The sequence below is a fragment of the Crassostrea angulata genome, chromosome 8 (genome assembly GCF_025612915.1).
Source record: "Crassostrea angulata isolate pt1a10 chromosome 8, ASM2561291v2, whole genome shotgun sequence".
Classification (NCBI taxonomy): domain Eukaryota; kingdom Metazoa; phylum Mollusca; class Bivalvia; order Ostreida; family Ostreidae; genus Magallana; species Magallana angulata.
In genome coordinates this window covers 56,596,446-56,614,571 of record NC_069118.1, presented here as the reverse complement: position 1 = coordinate 56,614,571, position 18,126 = coordinate 56,596,446, and the positions used below count along the sequence as shown (strand labels likewise).

Genomic DNA, 18,126 nt, shown 5'->3' with positions numbered 1-18,126 from the left:
TGTCGTAAAAGAAAATATTCATTTACGTTACCACATGGAGTTTACATCCGGCTAAATATTGAAGGTTGCAGAGAAAATAAGGTTGTCAAGAAATATACCGCAAAAATGGGTCTTATGCGGGGCCGTGCCCCCATCAGAAGGACGATGGAATACTTAAAGCAAGGGAAACTTTTTCTCAAACCAAATTTGAAAATTATGTTGTCAAATGTAATTCCCAACCACCCTGCTAGCTCTGGTCTACAGTAAGTACTGCAGTGTTGTCATATGAACAGATTTTAAAACTTAATTTTGCCATTATTTATTAATTTTGATAGATTTCTAAACGTAACGTAATTGTATCAACAGAGGTATGGAAAAGGAATGTGAAAACCTTCTAAAATTATCAGATTTAGGCACTCTTGACATATTATTTTCATCGAAATAAAATAAATGGAATGTATATATAATTATGATACGTCAAACTTTTTATGGTATCTGATCTTTATTCAGCTACTTTAAAAGTGTTTATTTAAGCGTCGGGATGGGGGGAGGGGGTTAATACTAGTTTGGTGGTAAGCTTAAAAACGCATATATTACCCCCCGGCGCGTATGGTAAAACAATTAAACCTACAGAGTGGTAAATCATTCTCCCGCATATTTAATAACCATGCGTATTTACCATAAAAAAGGCATACTTTACCACCAGTGTAAAAAACCACTTTCACAGTGTGCAAACTTTTTCATGTTTAAAATCTCTCCACGCCATTGACATCTGCCAGGAATGTAAAGAAATGTTGAGTTTAAATTCGGAGTTTTCTCTCCTGGAGCAGAATGAGATGATGTTTTATAGATTATAATTCTGTTGTCTAAAGGACAGCGAAATAGAACATTTGATCTAATAATCAGTGTGCATGGTGTTATCTCACATACTTGTGTTAAAAACTCAATTTAGAATATGGACATAATATACTAAAGAGGTAGGTAACTAGTAATGAATCATCAAATAAAAAAAAATATATACTTCAATGGGATTGAACATATTTCTCAAAACTTGTCAAGGCTCGCGGGGTATTATGGAAAGACAAGTAAACATTGTTAATGTAGGAGTTGCCTACCCCATTATAGTCTTTCCCAAGATATTTATGCAGTACATTTTAATAAAATACACATACCTATGAAAGAAGTGCAATTAAAATAGATAAAGGGTCAATATTTAAGGTAAATTCATTCACATATTATCATTTTCACTTGGGAAAAATTCACAGGAACCAAACCGAGATTTATAATGGGAAATGCTGACATCTTTTTCTCCATTCAGAGGTCACTCGGAATACCTTCACTATTTTTCAATGTTATCATCGGTTTTTTTTTGCAATACAGAATCCCAGTAGACAGCACATTTTTTTATTTTAGTCTTGTATATAAACCTGTTTAACTAGAGGTGGTGTTTCAATGAGGAAATCTTGGAAATTTTTCATACTTTTGAATGGACATCGTTTGAACCCTGAGGTATTTACAAATATCGAGTAATTATTAAAAAGCAAATAGGAATCAAGGATATCTTTGGACAGAGTATAGTGTTTACGTCCTGTCACTATATTTTTGTTTTTTATTTTCAGAGAATTTATATTTTGGCATCTTCCACAACTGCAGTACAAAAACCAAGAAGTCCAGTTCCTTACATTTCGATGTATATCACCAACACCATACATTCAATTTATCAACAGTATGTATTTGAAAATGCTTGGATAGTTACCGGTAATGTTGAGTCTAAACATACAATGTACCTTATTAAAACAAAATCTTACTACAGTACATCATGGATTATCATATATCATGCAATGTAGCATAGGTTCATGCTAAGTGATACATAATATTAACATATACCAGTACATGCAATCTGATCATATTCAGGTTTTCTAATATGCAACTGCTCGTAAACCTACACTATAATAGAGATCACGTGGCGGACCACGTGATACGCGTATGATCAATTCCACGAAAAAATGGCGATTTTGAGTTGCACCTGAGGGAGAATTTGAACGGTAAGTAACACTTTCCTGTACGTTTTTAATCATTTTACCTTCACCAAAGTGTAATAATTTCAGCTATGGATACTTTGTTTTTCTCAGAATATCGTAGTTTTGCGCGTACTGCTAGAACATTCGTGCACAATCTTCGGCTCGATCAACATTTCACGGGATAGTATCCACGATCATAACTTGATTGACAATTTATTTCCAATTCAATCAAATTCAAGGTGTTTAATAACGTGAAAAGTACACATAGTTTACTCTCTTTGGAGTGGAGGTGCTCATTATACTTAGAATTTGAATGCATGATATAAAAAACACGTACAAACTTAGTTTGTTTAATATGATCAGTAACCACGATACGAAATAGTAAAGATCAGTTCCACGATTGATTTAAAATATATGTCAGAATTGAGCTTGTTTATATATTTTGAAGGTTACAATGGATAAGAGACTCTGCAAGTTTTTTGGAAAAGAATTCAAGAGTAGGTCTGCTTAATATGATCATGAAAATGGACACGTAGGGAAGGCACCACACATGTGCTGCTCCAAGAGGTTTTACAGCAAAATTAATCGTAAAAGACATAGATAGGAATATTTGTGGCGATGTTTGACTTAAAACATTGAATTAATGTGTGCAACTATGTAAATTTAATTTTTATTATGAAGTAAGTGCGTTTTGTGACAAAGTCGTCAGTTTGTTTTCTTATTTATGAGAGAGAGAGAGAGAGAGAGAGAGAGAGAGAGAGAGAGAGAATGAATGAATTTGGTTCTAGCGAGAGAGGTTAGGTGTGGGTACAGCGCTGGCGTTGCTATCCTAGTAAATGTCGTTTGGGACATTTCATAATAATTTATTGAATATTAAACGTTTATATCTATCATTTTCTATAGTAAAATGTGTTTTCTTTTAAACTTCACAGATGTGCAGTGCATAATGAAGAAAAAACATTTGCATGTGATTACTGTGGAAAAAGTTTGCAATAAAAGCAAATTTGAATCGACACATGAAAAGCCATAGAGACCCCCAGTTTACATGTGAAATTTGTTGGCTGTGGTCAAGAAAAAAAACAGGAGCATAAGGATCATATGACAACCCATACTGGCGAAAAAATCCACAGATGCCCTTGTGGTAGATCGTTTAGGCATCAAACAAACCTATATGGACATAAAAGAATGTGCAAATTAGTCTGAATTTGACATTTTGTTTTTTTATTGGAATATAAGCTCTTCATTAAAATAAATGGAGATGTAAACTTTCGTTATAACTTGCAATTAGTTTTGTTTACTATAAATTGCTAACTAAACACGAGAAATTAATATCCGCGTAAAATCGCGATAAGCACATCTTGCGGGTTTTAAAATCTCTCTTTAATTTTTAGCTCACCGAGACGAAGTCAGGGGGAGCTTATGCTATACCCTCGGCGTCGGCGTCCGGACCTGGTTAAAGTTTTTGTTGCAGGTCCTGTATCTAAGCTATTACTTGTCCTATCTTCACCAAACTTGCATGGATGATGCATCTGGACCTACTTATGGACTTGAAAGACTTGGATGCTGAATCTGAGTCCTAAATTTCAGATGCTGGAGGAGGTTAAGGTTGTTGGACCAGGTTAAAGTTTTTGTTGCAGGTGCCCTTTGATAGCAATATCTAAGTTACTGCAGGTCCGTACTTCACCAAACTTGCATGGATGGTGTGTCTTATGATACTGATGCACCAGACAGGCTTGAATGCTGAATCTGAGCCATAGGTTTCGGATGCTGGAGGAGGTTAAGGTTTTTGGAGCAGGTTAATGTTTTTGTTGCAGGTGCCGTTTGATAGCAATATCTAAGTTACTGCCGGTCCGTACTTCACGAAACTTGCATTGATGGTGTGTCTTATGATACTCATGCACCAGACAGGCTTGGGTGCTGAATCTGAGCTATAGGTTACAGATGCTGAAGGAGGTTATGGTTTTTAGAGCTGGTTAAAGTTTTTGTTGCAGGTGCCCTCTGATGATTATATCTTAGTTACTACTAGTTGTCCTAACTTCACCAGACTTCCATGGATGGTGCGTCTTATGATACTGATGCACCAGACAGGCTTGAATGCTGAATCTGAGCCATAAGAATCGGATGCTGGGGGAGGTTAAGGTTTTTAGAGCTGGTTAAAGTTTTTGAAACAGGTGCCCTCTGATGATCATATCTTAGTTATTACTTGTCCTAACTACACCAGACTTCCATGGATGGTGCGTTTTATTATACTGATGCACCTGACGGGCTTGAATGCTGAGTCTTAGCCATAGGTTTCAGATGCTGGATATGGTTAAGTTTTTTGGAACAGGTCACATATTTAATAGATAATAGTACTATTTCAAACTTGCATAGTTGATTAAACTGTAATATGAATGAATTACAGAGGAAGCTTCAGATGTAGAGCTTGATCTCCATTATCAAGGATGCTAAAAAATATATCTTGGTTAATACAGGTCCTAACTTCACCAAACTTGAATGGATGGTGTGTCTTATGATACAGATGCACCTGACAGGCATGGATGTTGAATCTTAGCCATATTAGGTTGCGGATGCTGGAGCAGGTTAAGGTTTTAATTGCTAGTGCCCTCTGATGATAATATCTTAGTTATTACTGGTCTGAACTTCACCAAACTTGCATGGAGATGCGTCTTATGTATACTGATGCACCTGACAGGCTTGAATGCTGAATCTGAGCCATAGGTTTCGGATGCTGGATGAGGTCTAGTTTTTTTGGAACAGGTCACATGTTTTATAGATGATAGCTTGCATAGTTGATTTAACTATATTATAAATGAAACGGAGAGGTTGCTTCAAATGCAGAGCCTGATCTCCATTATCAAGGATGCTAAAGAAATCTCCCACCTCACTCAAACCTGCTCGGTAGATAGATGTGTTTGTTGATAAATGATATAACATGATTCCTATGATATAGTATTGTATGGTATGAAACAATATTCTTTAATATGATACAATATAATATCATATGTAATATTATAAAAAGTGACATGATACGATATGAAATTGAATCAATTTTTTTTATATTTTATGTTATGATATTGTAACATGATATCATTATGTATAGTATTGTATATTATGATGCAATATTGTATAATATTATATTGTATTATTAATTCATTATTTTATCACATGTTACTATTACATAAGATATTGCAAAATATAATATTATATCCTATGATACAATATTGTATATTCTATAATATTGTATCATACGATATTGTATAATATGATATTAGTTTCTGTATATAGAATTATATCACATGAAATTGTATAATATGATACTGTTATATTATATAATATTGTATCATACGATATTGTATAATATGATATTGGTTTATAATATGATATATTATCACATCACTTGAAATTGTATTGTATGATATTGTAAAATATATTATTGTATCATGTGATACAATATGTATAATATAATGTTGTATTATACATTTTACTTTATCATAATATTATATCATTTGATATGATACAATGTTGTATCAAATTAGATTGTATCATATGATACAATATCATATTATGTTTCCAAAAAGATACAGTATCATATAATATCATTCTATATTATACAATATAATATCATATGTTTCAATGTTATGATGTTTTATGTAATATGATATTGTATTATGATATTATATTATGATATTGTATTATGTGATCAAATACAATAACGTATAACACAATATAATGTCATACCATACGTTACAATATCATATCTCATCATTGTTTATTATGGTATTTTTATTGTATTATATGATATATGGTGTAAATATGATAGGATGCAATATTTAATTTTATATTATTGTATTGATTAACGTATGAACCTATGGTTATCATACAATTTTTTAACAGATGATATACGTTATTGTGTCAAAACAGAATCCATGAATATCCAAGATCATAAAGTATGATTTTCATTTAATATGATAAAGGTGGTCTCATAAAGGTGAAGTCTCATAAGGGTGATGTCTCATCTCGGTGAGCTTTGTAATCTGTGATTACCTATGTTTGTACAAATGTAAACTATTTGGAATATGAAAAAATTCGGCATTCGCGATTTTACATACTCGCGATTTGATGCTAAACCGTAGAATCGCGGAATTAAGTACTCGCGTAAAATAAGGAAACTACAGTATTTACATACAAATTTTACTTGTTCTGTTTGAAATTTTCAATGATATTCTACAATAAAGTTTGTAGCAATTTGTTATAGACTCATATTTTACAATAGATGAATTTGTGCAATTTTATACATGCAACATGAAATTACAATAATCCCATTTTGACAGTCGGTAAGATTTTTGGTTTATCACAACGTGCTTTTTCCCAGCGAACACCCAGAGATCCCTTCTGTAACGAATTTCGCTCTCAGAACTGTTCCCTCCTTACTCTTTCCACAAACGCGTTTCCGAAGTTGTGTATCAAAATGATGATCTCTAAAATCAAATTGAAACTATTTATGAAATTTAAAAAAAAAAAGAAACCTGAAGTTTAATTTAAGATATGACACTATTAGTCTGTTATTATAAATGAGATAAAATAACAACGGTTTTTATCAATTAAAAAATAAGTCGAATCTTTAAGAAAATGGTCTCAATATCAAATTGATTTTCGCAATAAACTATGACTTTAAGAATCTGTGATAACTGAGATACCTACCTGAATGTAATTTCTGTTGGCATTTCATGCAAATTGTTTCTGTCTTGAATGCTTTCGATCTGATCTACAGAGTCAGTATCGTTAACCAAATTGTAGACTGTAGCCCTCTTAGTAGGATAAGAACATATCCTGAAAGGTATGCTAGATAAATTATTCAAAAAGATAAAACACAAGTGCGTACTGTGTCACCGAAAAATAAAATGTTACTCTTAGGATAATCGGTATTGATATTTCAAGCTTACCTTTCTGGATCTAATCGTATCTGAACTTGTACTACTGTATTTCCGATGAATTGGCCAAACTCTTGACAAGAAACTGTTCCCTGTCCTTCCATATCATTTATGGTCAGCTCAGAGAAAAATATTTCCCCAACCATACTGCAAAAATGCTCTAACATTGAAAGTAACTCCATGACAAAAAGAATACAGCCATGTTTTTGCATCTATACTGGAAACTATAATCGCTTTCCACAACTAACATGCGTATGTCCACCACTGCCTTTTTAGGTCTATTTAATGATAGGTTTGACTTCTTTCTCATTTCAGGGTCTGAAAAAGAAAACGTTCATATTTTTAAATCGACCGTGGAACTGATCTTTACTATTTCGTATCGTGGTTACTGATCATATTAAACAAACTAAGTTTGTACGTGTTTTTAGCTCACCGAGACGAAGTCAGGGGGAGCATATGCTATACCCTCGGCGTCGGTGTCGGCGTCGGCGTCCGGACCTGGTTAAAGTTTTTGTTGCAGGTCCTGTATCTAAGTTATTACTTGTCCTATCTTCACCAAACTTGCATGGATGTTGCATCTGGACCTACTTATGGACTTGAAAGACTTGGATTCTGAATCTGAGTCCTAAATTTCAGATGCTGGAGGTGGTAAAGGTTTTTGGACCAGGTTAAAGTTTTTGTTGCAGGTGCCCTTTGGTAGCAATATCTAAGTTACTGCAGGTCCGTACTTCACCAAACTTGCATTGATGGTGTGTCTTATGATACTAATGCACCAGACAGGCTTGAGTGCTGAATCTGAGCTATAGGTTTCGGATGCTGGAGGAGGTTAAGGTTTTTGGAGCAGGTTAAAGTTTTTGTTGCAGGTGCCCTTTGATAGCAATATCAAAGTTACTACTGGTCCGTACTTCACCAAACTTGCATTGATGGTGTGTCTTATGATACTGATGCACCAGGCTGGCTTGGGTGCTGAATCTGAGCTATAGGTTTCGGATGCTGGAGGAGGTTAAGGTTTTTGGAGCAGGTTAAAGTTTTTGTAGCAGGTGCCCTTTGATAGCAATATCTAAGTTACTACTGGTCTGTACTTCACCAAACTTGCATTGATGTTGTGTCTTATGGTACTGATGCACCAGGCTGGCTTGGGTGCTGAATCTGAGCTATAGGTTACAGATGCTGAAGGAGGTTAAGGTTTTTAGAGCTGGTTAAAGTTTTTGTTGCAGGTGCCCTCTGATGATTATATCTTAGTTACTACTTGTCCTAACTTCACCAGACTTCCATGGATGGTGCGTCTTATGATACTGATGCACCAGACAGGCTTGATTGCTGAATCTGAGCCATAGGTTTCGGATGCTGGAGGAGGTTAATGTTTTTAGAGCTGGTTAAAGTTTTTGAAACAGGTGCCCTCTGATGATTATATCTTAGTTACTACTTGTCCTAACTTCACCAGACTTCCATGGATGGTGCGTCTTATGATAATGATGCACCTGACAGGCTTGAATGCTGAGTCTGAGTCATAGGTTTCAGATGCTGGATATGGTTAAGTTTTTTGGAACAGGTCTCATGTTTAATAGATAATAGTACTATTTCAAACTTGCATAGTTGATTAAACTGTAATATGAATGAATCACAGAGGAAGCTTCAGATGCAGAGCTTGATCTCCATTATCAAGGATGCTATAAAATATATCTTAGTTATTACAGGTCCTAACTTCGCCAGACTTGAATGGATGGTGTGTCTTATGATACAGATGCACCTGACAGGCATGGCTTTTAAATCTGAGCCATAGGTTGCAGATGCTGAAGCAGGTTAAGGTTTTAATTGCTAGTGCCCTCTGATGATGATATCTTAGTTATTACTGGTCTGAACTTCACCCAACTTGCATGGAGATGCGTCGTATGTATACTGATGCACCTGACAGGCTTGAATGCTGAATCTGAGCCATAGGTTTCGGATGCTGGATGAGGTTTAGTTTTTTTGGAACAGGTCACATGTTTTATAGATGATAGCTTGCATAGTTGATTTAACTATATTGTAAATGAAACGCAGAGGTTACTTCAGATGCAGAGCCTGATCTCCATTATCAAGGATGCTAAAGAAATCTCCTACCTCACTCAAACCTGCTCGATAGATAGATGTGTTTGTTGATAAATGATATAACATGATTCCTATGATATAGTATTGAATGGTATGAAACAATATTGTTTAATATGATACAATATAATATTATATGTAATATTATAAAAAGTTATATGATATGATATGAAATTGAATCAATTTTTTTTATATTTTATGTTATGATATTGTATCATGATATTATTATGTATAGTATTGTATATTATGATACAATATTATATAATATTGTATTGTATTATTAATTTATTATTTTATCAAATGATACTATTACATAAGATATCACAAAATATAATATTTTGTTATACTTTCATGTTAAATACTGAAATCTGATTGGTTAAGACGCAGTTAATAATATTTACTATTACCCTCAGCGTTAGCAACGCACTTGGCAACGGGTAACATTAAAGAATGTTACATGCGCGAAAATTATGCGCGTACGGTTCGCTGTAGAATTCACGTTATTCCTATATAAAAGCAGTAAAATTTTCTTAAAAATTTTAAAAAAGACATTCAGTATAACAAAATAAATAGTGCCTGTTTGGGAGGATAACAGTTGAAATTGACACCCCTCGAAAACCATTGTCAACCTCCGCTTCGCGTCGGTTGACAATGGTTTTCTCGGGGTGTCAATTTCAACTGTTACCCTCCCAAACAGGCACTATTTATATAGTATCCTATGATACAATATTGTATATTCTATAATATTGTATCATACGATATTGTGTATATGATATAAGTTTCTGTAATATAGAATTATATCACATGAAATTGTATAATATGATACTGTAATATTATATATTGTTATACTTTCATGTTAAATACTGAAATCTGATTGGTTAAGGCGCAGTTAATAATATTTACTATTACCCTCAGCGTTAGCAACGCACTTGGCAACGGGTAACATTAAAAAATGTTACATGCGCGAAAATTATGCGCGTACGTTTCGTTGTAGAATTCACGTTATTCCTATATAAAAGCAGTAAAATTTTCTTAAAAATTTAAAAAAAGACATTCAGTATAACAAAATAAATAGTGCCTGTTTGGGAGGATAACAGTTGAAATTGACACCCCTCGAAAACCATTGTCAACCTCCGCTTCGCGTCGGTTGACAATGGTTTTCTCGGGGTGTCAATTTCAACTGTTACCCTCCCAAACAGGCACTATTTATATAATATCGTATCATACGATATTGTATAATATCGTATTGGTTTATGATATGATATATTATCACATCACATGAAATTGTATTGTATGATATTGTGAAATATATTATTGTATCATATGATACAATATGTATTATATAATATTGTATTATTTTACTTTATCAGTTAAAATTGTATCATTTGATTTGATACAATGTTGTATCAAATTATATTGTATCATATGATACAATATCATATTATGTAACAAAAATGATACAGTATCATGCAATACCATACTATATTATTCAATATAATATCATATGTTTCAATGTTATGATGTATTATGTTATATGATATTATAATATAATACTATATTGTTTTATATATTATGATATTGTATTATGTGATCAAATACAATTACGTATAACACAATACAATGTCATATCATACGTTACAATAACATATCTCATCATTGTTTATTATAGTATTTTATTGTATTTTATGATATATGTTGTAAATATGATAGGATGCAATATTTGATTTTATATTATTGTATTGATTAACATAGGAACATATGATTATCATATAATTTTTAACAGATGATATACGATATTGTGTCAAAACAGAATCCATGAATATCCAAGATCATAAAGTATGATTTTCATTTAATATGATAAAGGTGGTCTCTTAAGGTGAAATCTCAGAAGGGTGATTTCTCGTCTCGGTGAGCTTTGTAATCTGTGATTACCTATGTTTTATATCATGCATTCAAATTCTAAGTATAATGAGCACTTCCACTCCAAAGAGGGTAAAGTATGTGTACTTTTCACGTTATTAAACACCTTGAATACGATTGAACTGGAAATAAATCGTCAATCAAGTTATGATCGTGGATACTATTCCGTGAAATGTTGATCGAGCCGGAGATTGTGCACGAATGTTCTAGCAGTACGCGCAAAACTACGATATTCTGAGAAAAACAAAGTATCCATAGCTGAAATTATTACACTTTGGTGAAGGTAAAATGATTAAAAACGTACAGGAAAGTGTTACTAACCGTTCAAATTCTCCCTCAGGTGCAACTCAAAATCGCCTTTTTTTCGTGGAATTGATCATACGGGTATCACGTGGTCAGCCACCGTGATATAAATAGTTAAAAAATCACGTCCTAACTTTTTTGACTACTCAAAATTTGCATTTCTTAACTTCTGTCATGAGAAGTGTCATTCAATGCATTCCAAGCCTTTTCAGTACAGTGTTTAAATGTCTGCAGAAACAAAGACCCACATTTTTTTGCACATGTTGTTAAACTTTTAATTTTACATGGGAGTTTTTACTTTTATCACAAAAGCAGCGACCTTGAATGAATGCTAATATTAGCTCAGATTTTGCTGGCAGTTTAGCCAGCCACAATTTGGTTGGTTTATCAAAAGGTTATTTGGAATAAGCAGTTAGCATCATTGTCTCAGTCCACCCAGCTGACATTGGGTATCGTCATTAGCAGGGAGTTAGCCTGTGATGGACTAGTGTCCCATCCAGGGGGAGTCAATGACTCTCCTCAGCTTAGCACCATGGAAACAAAGGATAAGCACTGGCCTTATGCGCCTTCATGGCTTGCAGAAGGATTAAACATTTCAACTGACAGTAAATTATGTTTTGCATATACATGTATTAGTATAATTAGCCATATATACGGTACTTACAACCAGACTATATTGAAGTGTCTATACCATTACAATGAATATATAAAAGGGCCATAACTTAATAAATAATTTTGCTTTTGATACAGTGCACGGAGAATCCATTGCCATGGACTGCTACGGACAGAATAAAGAAGACGTCTACGAGAAGTTTTTCAAAACATTTTGTTACACAGACTTGGACTTAATGTAAGCATTCTCATAAATATAACTGGTACCAGTATGATCAATTTTTCGAATGTGCATGAAATACAGATTAAGTTTGCTGTTTAATACATGTCATGCATGTGTACATGTAAGTGACACAACTTAGGGGACTGTTAGTTTTATGTTAGTTATTATTAATTTGTTACCTAGTGAACATTTTTGTATTTCTTCATTTATCTTTCTTTGCACAAATATGTACCAGAAGCCATACCAAAAAGAGATAAAAGACAAAATTATAAATTGTTTGAACTTTTTAAAATAAATTAAATTTTTGCTGTGAGTTTATAGGGCAGTTTAGTTTAGAATATGTACCAATGGGTACCCTTTTGAAATTTGTGACTCAAGTAAACCGAAAATTTTGATGCACAATTTGTTCCCTCTCTATGATTTTGGGGCCAGGTCTTTGAATGCTCTACATAGGATTATTTTAAAATAAATATGTTTTATATTATTTTTTCTTTCTTCAGAACAAAGATTAGAGACCAGCAAATGTATGGTTCCGATCTGAAAAACAATCGACCTGAAAATTTTGGGCCAAAATTCCGCCGGAACTGTATTTGTCTTGTTGACGGACAAGTGCCTTGTCCGGCATTTGAGACATTGCCAAAAGAGCTGCGCGGAAAATATACTCCTTTAAATACCAGGAATAAGTGGCGTAAAATTGAGGAAGCATTGTTACAGAAAGGCCAGGAGACTGAAGTTTGAAATGATGTCTGACAGATCAAAAGACGCTTAATGTTGCAATCAAGAGCTAAGATTTACTGGCTCTTGGTTGTTATAGATTTCATTGTCAGGGGAGATTAGTGGACTCTCTCTGTTTACAAGATATACCAGGTGCAAGATATTGCGATGTAAAAGACATTTCCAATTTTTAACAGTTTTCTGTATTTTCTGCACTAACAGTGTACAGTAACTGTATATACCTGACTCATGAAATGTTAGAACATGTAATTAATTGTTTTCATTGATTTAAAAGTTTTATACATCATCACCAGTGTACGTGTGTTGAAAACTATTAAAGAAAACAATTTTACCAAATGTATGAATTTCATGTAAATTAAATTGCATTGTGAGCAATGAATAAATTTAGTTTAGCATACTAACTTTACTTACCGGTATATGTATTTTAATCATAAGTATTGGGGATAATGACAGCATAAGGATATCTCTTACCGGTACTTACCTTGTTGAACATTAGTGTAGATAGATACTTGTAAGAGTTTCAATCAATTTAATTTTTTTTTTTTAAATTTTTTTTTTAATTAGCCAAGTCTTAATAGGTATATTAAACATATCATTTTTACAATTCTTGGTTGAAAATTATTTTTAACAGATTAAGGGTGGTGTAATTTAGCACATTTCTGAATCTACATAAAAAATAGTCATTCATGCATGACAATTGGCAGTGCATTTGATTTAGCAAAAGCAATGTATGTTTTTACCAAAATTCTAAATAGACTACATGCATGAGTCCAAAGCATATTTTCAATAATGTTACAATGTAAATTTAATAAATTTGAATTATTCAGCCCAACCCAACCCAACTAACAGAGAAAAGCAGATGCAATATGCTTTCAGTGCTCATGAATATATTTGGTTAGAAATGGGGAATTCTAGCAGGTGCTTACAAGTAAAATTCATCTGGGGTACATGTTGTTATGATCATGCAGTCAACATACTACAGGTCTACCTTGGTAGCTAAATCATCGGAGTCCCTTAAGATTGATGAAATGCCAAATTAAGACTTGAGAATTTCACTATCATGAATGAAATAGTCTAAAGTAGAGCATTAGTTCACTTTTGGGAAAGGTTTCTCAAAAAGTACACAGTTTATTTCATAAAATGTATGAAGCAAAACATTTTACTGATAAATATGTACACAGTTTCTAAAGACTATACTGGCATGCGACCAGTTCTCGCAGAGTACCATTTCTCGCCAATACATTGTGACGTCATTTTATCAACACATAAAATTATAGACGAAAAATGAAGTCACAATGTACTGGCGAGAAATGGTACTCGGCTAGAACTGGTCGCACGCTAGTAGGCATGATGGATTCATTAATTCAGGGGCGTAATCATGGTAATATGTACGTCGCTGATTATTAGCAGATTTTCTTCATGATCAGTGAAAATTACAGTTTAATACACACATTTTCATTATGTTTACCATATAATTTAGCTTGAATACATCATATTCAACCAATATGTTGCTTTTAAGAAACGTGACTGAAAGAATTTTATTGGATCTGTCACAATTAATCATGTGTGCAATGTGGCCCATGGGCCTCTTCTAATGATTCTACCATAATTTATTTTTATTGTTTCAGGTGGTGTTTTTTTTTTTTTTTTTTGGGGGGGGGGGTCTCTTTTTGGTATTAGACAGCATATATGAATGTACAAAGAACGCAGCAATGATACAATATTATACGAATACCTCTATGTACGTCTTACTTAATTAAAAAAGGAGCGCCCTCTAGCGGAAAAGTAGAATAACTCGAGTAGCAGACGCCATGTTTTGAAGAGAACGGAAAGTTATTTTCATTTAAAACCCTTTTGTTATATTTTTCACCATTTTGATTCGGTTAAAATTTCAAAAATTATCGAAGAATATATGTGGCTTTGCAAAACTATGTAAATATTTTAGCCAGAAACTTGTTGGGTAAGGATTTCAGACAGCGTAACGGTGTTGTGTTGTTTAAAAATTTTCATGTTGACCGAATTTTCTCGTATTTAATGTTTTGCAAAATTGGGCTATTTAGATCGAACGTTTTACTTATTTGATCACCTGATGTTGATTTAAGTAGACTGAAGGCCGTACATTGACATGAGTGATTCCCGAGAATCAGAAAGAGGATCCTCCGGTAAACCAAGGGGTCCCGAGAAGTCCTCCAGTGGAGGTCCATACAGGGGACAAGGCAGACCGTCTTCAGGTGAGACAGGCTGACCAAGACGCTGTTATCAGAATAACAAGTACACCATAAGTACACTATACATAGAAATGAAGAGATTTCTTATCTCTCATCAGATTTTACAGGGCTGTAAGGTAGAGTGGTGCTGAGGTGTTTAACCCCTATTTCAATTGTCACTAGATATCTACATATTTCTAAGATAGACTCTTCAAATAATGAAATTGATAAATTCACACCCTCACTTAAAAATCATTGAATAAATGAAAGCCCATGATATATGTATGTTTTGTTAGCCTCTATGATCTTTTTTCATTACTTATACAATTCAGGAAAACCTCGGCCTGACTCCTCAAGGCGTTATGATGACAGACCCCAGAAATCTCCCTACAAAACCTCATCTTCATCACCTTCTAAGGGAAACAGTTCAGGCTTTGACACCAAAAAAGGTTAACTTAATAAAATTCTATCATATACATGTGCATTGTATATAAAATTTGCATTTAAAAATGTTTTTCAATGTATTTTTAAAATCACAAAAGTGTTGTTTTTTTGGTGACTTTATTCATATTGTTGATATACATGTATAATGTTTTGTTCGGATACTTGGTTAAAAAATAATTTTTGCTTCATACTTTAGTGCTCAGCTTTGTTTCTATTTTAGTTCTTGAAGAGCTCTTTGCTTTTACAAGATAGACATAAAAAATTTTCACCCATTTTTCACTTGCATCAATGTACCATATAACTATTTTAGATCAACCAACTATAAGTTGCATTCTGTTGAATAGTAAATAAAGCTACAATGTATGCTTTGTTCTAGGAGTGAGTAAAAGTCAGTCTGATTCTGGATACAATGAGAGGGGAGGAAACTCCAAAAGGGGAGGCGACTCCAGTTCAGGAGGTGGTGCAAGGGGAGACAAATGGTCTCAGAAAGGAGAGAAAGATTCGACCAAACCTTTAGGAAAGGCTCCACCTCCTGCAGATAAGAGTGGCAAAAAAATGTAAGAGCAAAAAAATGTTGAAATATCTCAGCAGTCTGTTATATTATATTCTATTATAATTGCAAAATTTAATCGTGAAAAACTTATTTAATGATACCAGCAGCTTTCCGAAACATTTTTTATCCCCTCGTGCAACTTTATGCGAAGAGGATATAGCTTTGCTGCTGTCCGTGTGTGTGTATGTATGTGTGTCCATTTCAGCCTTTTGAGCAAAAATTCAAAAACCTCGCATGCATATTTATCAAACTTGGTATACTTAATAAGCTTGGTTAAATGACAAACCCTATTCTTTTTCAAGTAATTCTGTTAAATATTTTATTAAGATATCGTTAATTACAACATTTAAAATTAACAAAAAAATTATGTATGACTCGACAATAAACATTTCCTGTTCGCAAAATTAAACTTTTCAAATCAACAACTTGATATTTTGTTGGATTTAGGCCTTGTAAAGGTAAAAATAAGGATGTCCAAAGTGTAAAATTGAAGCGAGCAGAAGATTAAGTTCATCCCAATTTAATCAAATCAAAGAGAGTCTGAGACAAATTTCGGGCTAAATTAATTCTCCAGAATTATTCATTAAGAGAGGAACAGGTTTATAATTCAGAAGAGACTTTGATGAGTATCGTCAACAATATTAACTGGGACTTCATTTCATGTTAATTGCTGTCGATATGTTACTCTTTTTTAAAAATCGGGGTTGAAATTACGACATGTTATCTCAAATTTTACCATAGGGCAGACTACAAATTGCTAGATCTTTAGCTATGTTTCATATTCATTTTGAAAAAATATGTAATGTAATGTAAAGAGAATATCACTATATATCTATTAAAAGTTTAAAACATTTGTGGTGTGTTTTATTTTTGCTAGTTATGGGAGGAATTGTACAATCACATAAATGTAATACACCCCAGAGTGTGCATGGGGTTAGGAATAACGAAATATTATAATTCAAAGAGGTTTTAAGAAGAGCAGTATTTGGTCTATTCAATTACTTGTTTATCTGTAATAATGCATTTCCTTCCACAATATTTCATTTCACGAGGGGATGCTCTGCTTTTGCGGTGCCCTTGTTTATTTTGTGATAAAATCATTGGAATTTTGTTTTTTTGTGCAGCGGTAAAGAAGACAGGCCATCAGATGAGAAGGGAGATAAGCGTGAGGATAAGAAGCACTCCAAGGAGGTCAAATCTGCTGCGGAGCTGGAGGAACAGTGGCAGAGTGAAGATGAAAAGAAGAGGAAGGCTGAGGAGGAGGCAAAGAGGATAGAGGAGGAGAAGATCAGGAAGGAGGAAGAGGAACAGGTACCAGATGATAGTGAAGGGGGGGGGGGGTGGAACTGAGGCACACAACTCATTACACTTATGTATATCACAATACCTAGCATGTCACAAAAGAATGCCTTTGCGTTTTAAGACATGATTGAAGATGGGTGGGAGGGAGGGACAAGGTGTTTCATGGTAAAGCAGGGACAGTGATTTACCGGGTGGGGTGATTTGTGGTAAGGCTGGGATGTTGCAGTGATCTCCCAATATTAATGTATATTTGTTTCATATTGCAATATGTTGTTTATCAAAAAAGAATAACACTGTACTAGAATTTGAAAAACAGGTTCCAAATTTAGTTACTGTACAACAACAAAACAGTAATAAAACTAATGTGCTGTTATCACAGGGCTGTCAGGGTCCAAGTTTCAGTAGATTGGGAAAATTATCGACGTTTTGGGTCAAATTGGGAAATTTTGCTTTCACACAATGATTTACAAAAACTATTAAAACAATATTGATTGTCCTAAATATAGTCACATGGACATCAGCAAAGAGTTTATCAAAAGATATACCGGTACATGAACTCAATGTTCAAATGTATCATTACTGTCTCTTGGGCAACTTTTCGGGCCTTAAGGAAAATTTTGGGAGGTTTTCCCAATTGGGAAGGTGACCATTGGGAAGGGTCTGTTTATTGAACACAATTCAAATAGATTGATGGCCCACATGGTATTAGTGGACTCAAAATGTTAGGTACCGGTTTAATTTTCTGTTTTAATGGATTAACCTCACAATTACGTAACTAGCACTTCTCAGTCTTTATGTGATTATG

The 18,126-nt window shown here is 33.7% G+C and overlaps 3 protein-coding genes across 5 annotated transcripts in view; 2 read left to right on the top strand and 1 right to left on the bottom strand.

Annotated features, from left to right (window-relative positions):
- The first annotated feature begins 20 nt into the window (after positions 1-20).
- On the top strand, positions 21-13,104 carry LOC128157797 (28S ribosomal protein S25, mitochondrial-like). The gene is made up of 4 exons (XM_052820420.1): positions 21-242; positions 1,599-1,705; positions 11,996-12,095; positions 12,581-13,104. Exons 1-4 carry the CDS (start codon positions 106-108, stop codon positions 12,816-12,818), a joined length of 582 nt encoding a protein of 193 aa, XP_052676380.1. The 5' UTR covers positions 21-105; the 3' UTR covers positions 12,819-13,104.
- On the bottom strand, positions 5,790-7,259 carry LOC128157798 (uncharacterized). Its single transcript, XM_052820421.1, has 3 exons — positions 6,947-7,259; positions 6,705-6,833; positions 5,790-6,481 (listed from the first exon to the last, which is right to left on the bottom strand). Exons 1-3 carry the CDS (start codon positions 7,144-7,146, stop codon positions 6,355-6,357), a joined length of 456 nt encoding a protein of 151 aa, XP_052676381.1. The 5' UTR covers positions 7,147-7,259; the 3' UTR covers positions 5,790-6,354.
- A 1,480-nt stretch (positions 13,105-14,584) lies between the features above and the next one.
- LOC128157795 (regulator of nonsense transcripts 2-like) overlaps positions 14,585-18,126 on the top strand; it is a 40,924-nt gene continuing 37,382 nt past the window's right edge. For 2 of the 3 annotated variants that reach the window (XM_052820415.1, XM_052820418.1), the window contains exons 1-5: positions 14,585-14,775; positions 14,918-15,046; positions 15,355-15,471; positions 15,843-16,023; positions 17,144-17,330. In XM_052820415.1, the coding sequence (XP_052676375.1) occupies positions 14,941-15,046; positions 15,355-15,471; positions 15,843-16,023; positions 17,144-17,330 (591 nt within the window). In that variant the 5' untranslated portion in view covers positions 14,585-14,775; positions 14,918-14,940. The remainder of the gene's footprint in view (positions 14,776-14,917; positions 15,047-15,354; positions 15,472-15,842; positions 16,024-17,143; positions 17,331-18,126) is intronic. The other variant, XM_052820417.1, reaches the window with a different exon arrangement.

Coding starts and splice junctions, on each gene's coding strand:
- LOC128157797 (XM_052820420.1), top strand. CDS start 106: ATGGGTCTTATGCGGGGCCGTGCCCCCATCAGAAGGACGATGGAATAC. Junction 1,706..11,995: donor ATACATTCAATTTATCAACA/GTATGTATTTGA, acceptor CTTTTGATACAG/TGCACGGAGAATCCATTGCC. Junction 12,096..12,580: donor TACACAGACTTGGACTTAAT/GTAAGCATTCTC, acceptor TTCTTTCTTCAG/AACAAAGATTAGAGACCAGC.
- LOC128157798 (XM_052820421.1), bottom strand. CDS start 7,146: ATGCAAAAACATGGCTGTATTCTTTTTGTCATGGAGTTACTTTCAATG. Junction 6,834..6,946: donor ATACGATTAGATCCAGAAAG/GTAAGCTTGAAA, acceptor CATACCTTTCAG/GATATGTTCTTATCCTACTA. Junction 6,482..6,704: donor CCAACAGAAATTACATTCAG/GTAGGTATCTCA, acceptor ATTTGATTTTAG/AGATCATCATTTTGATACAC.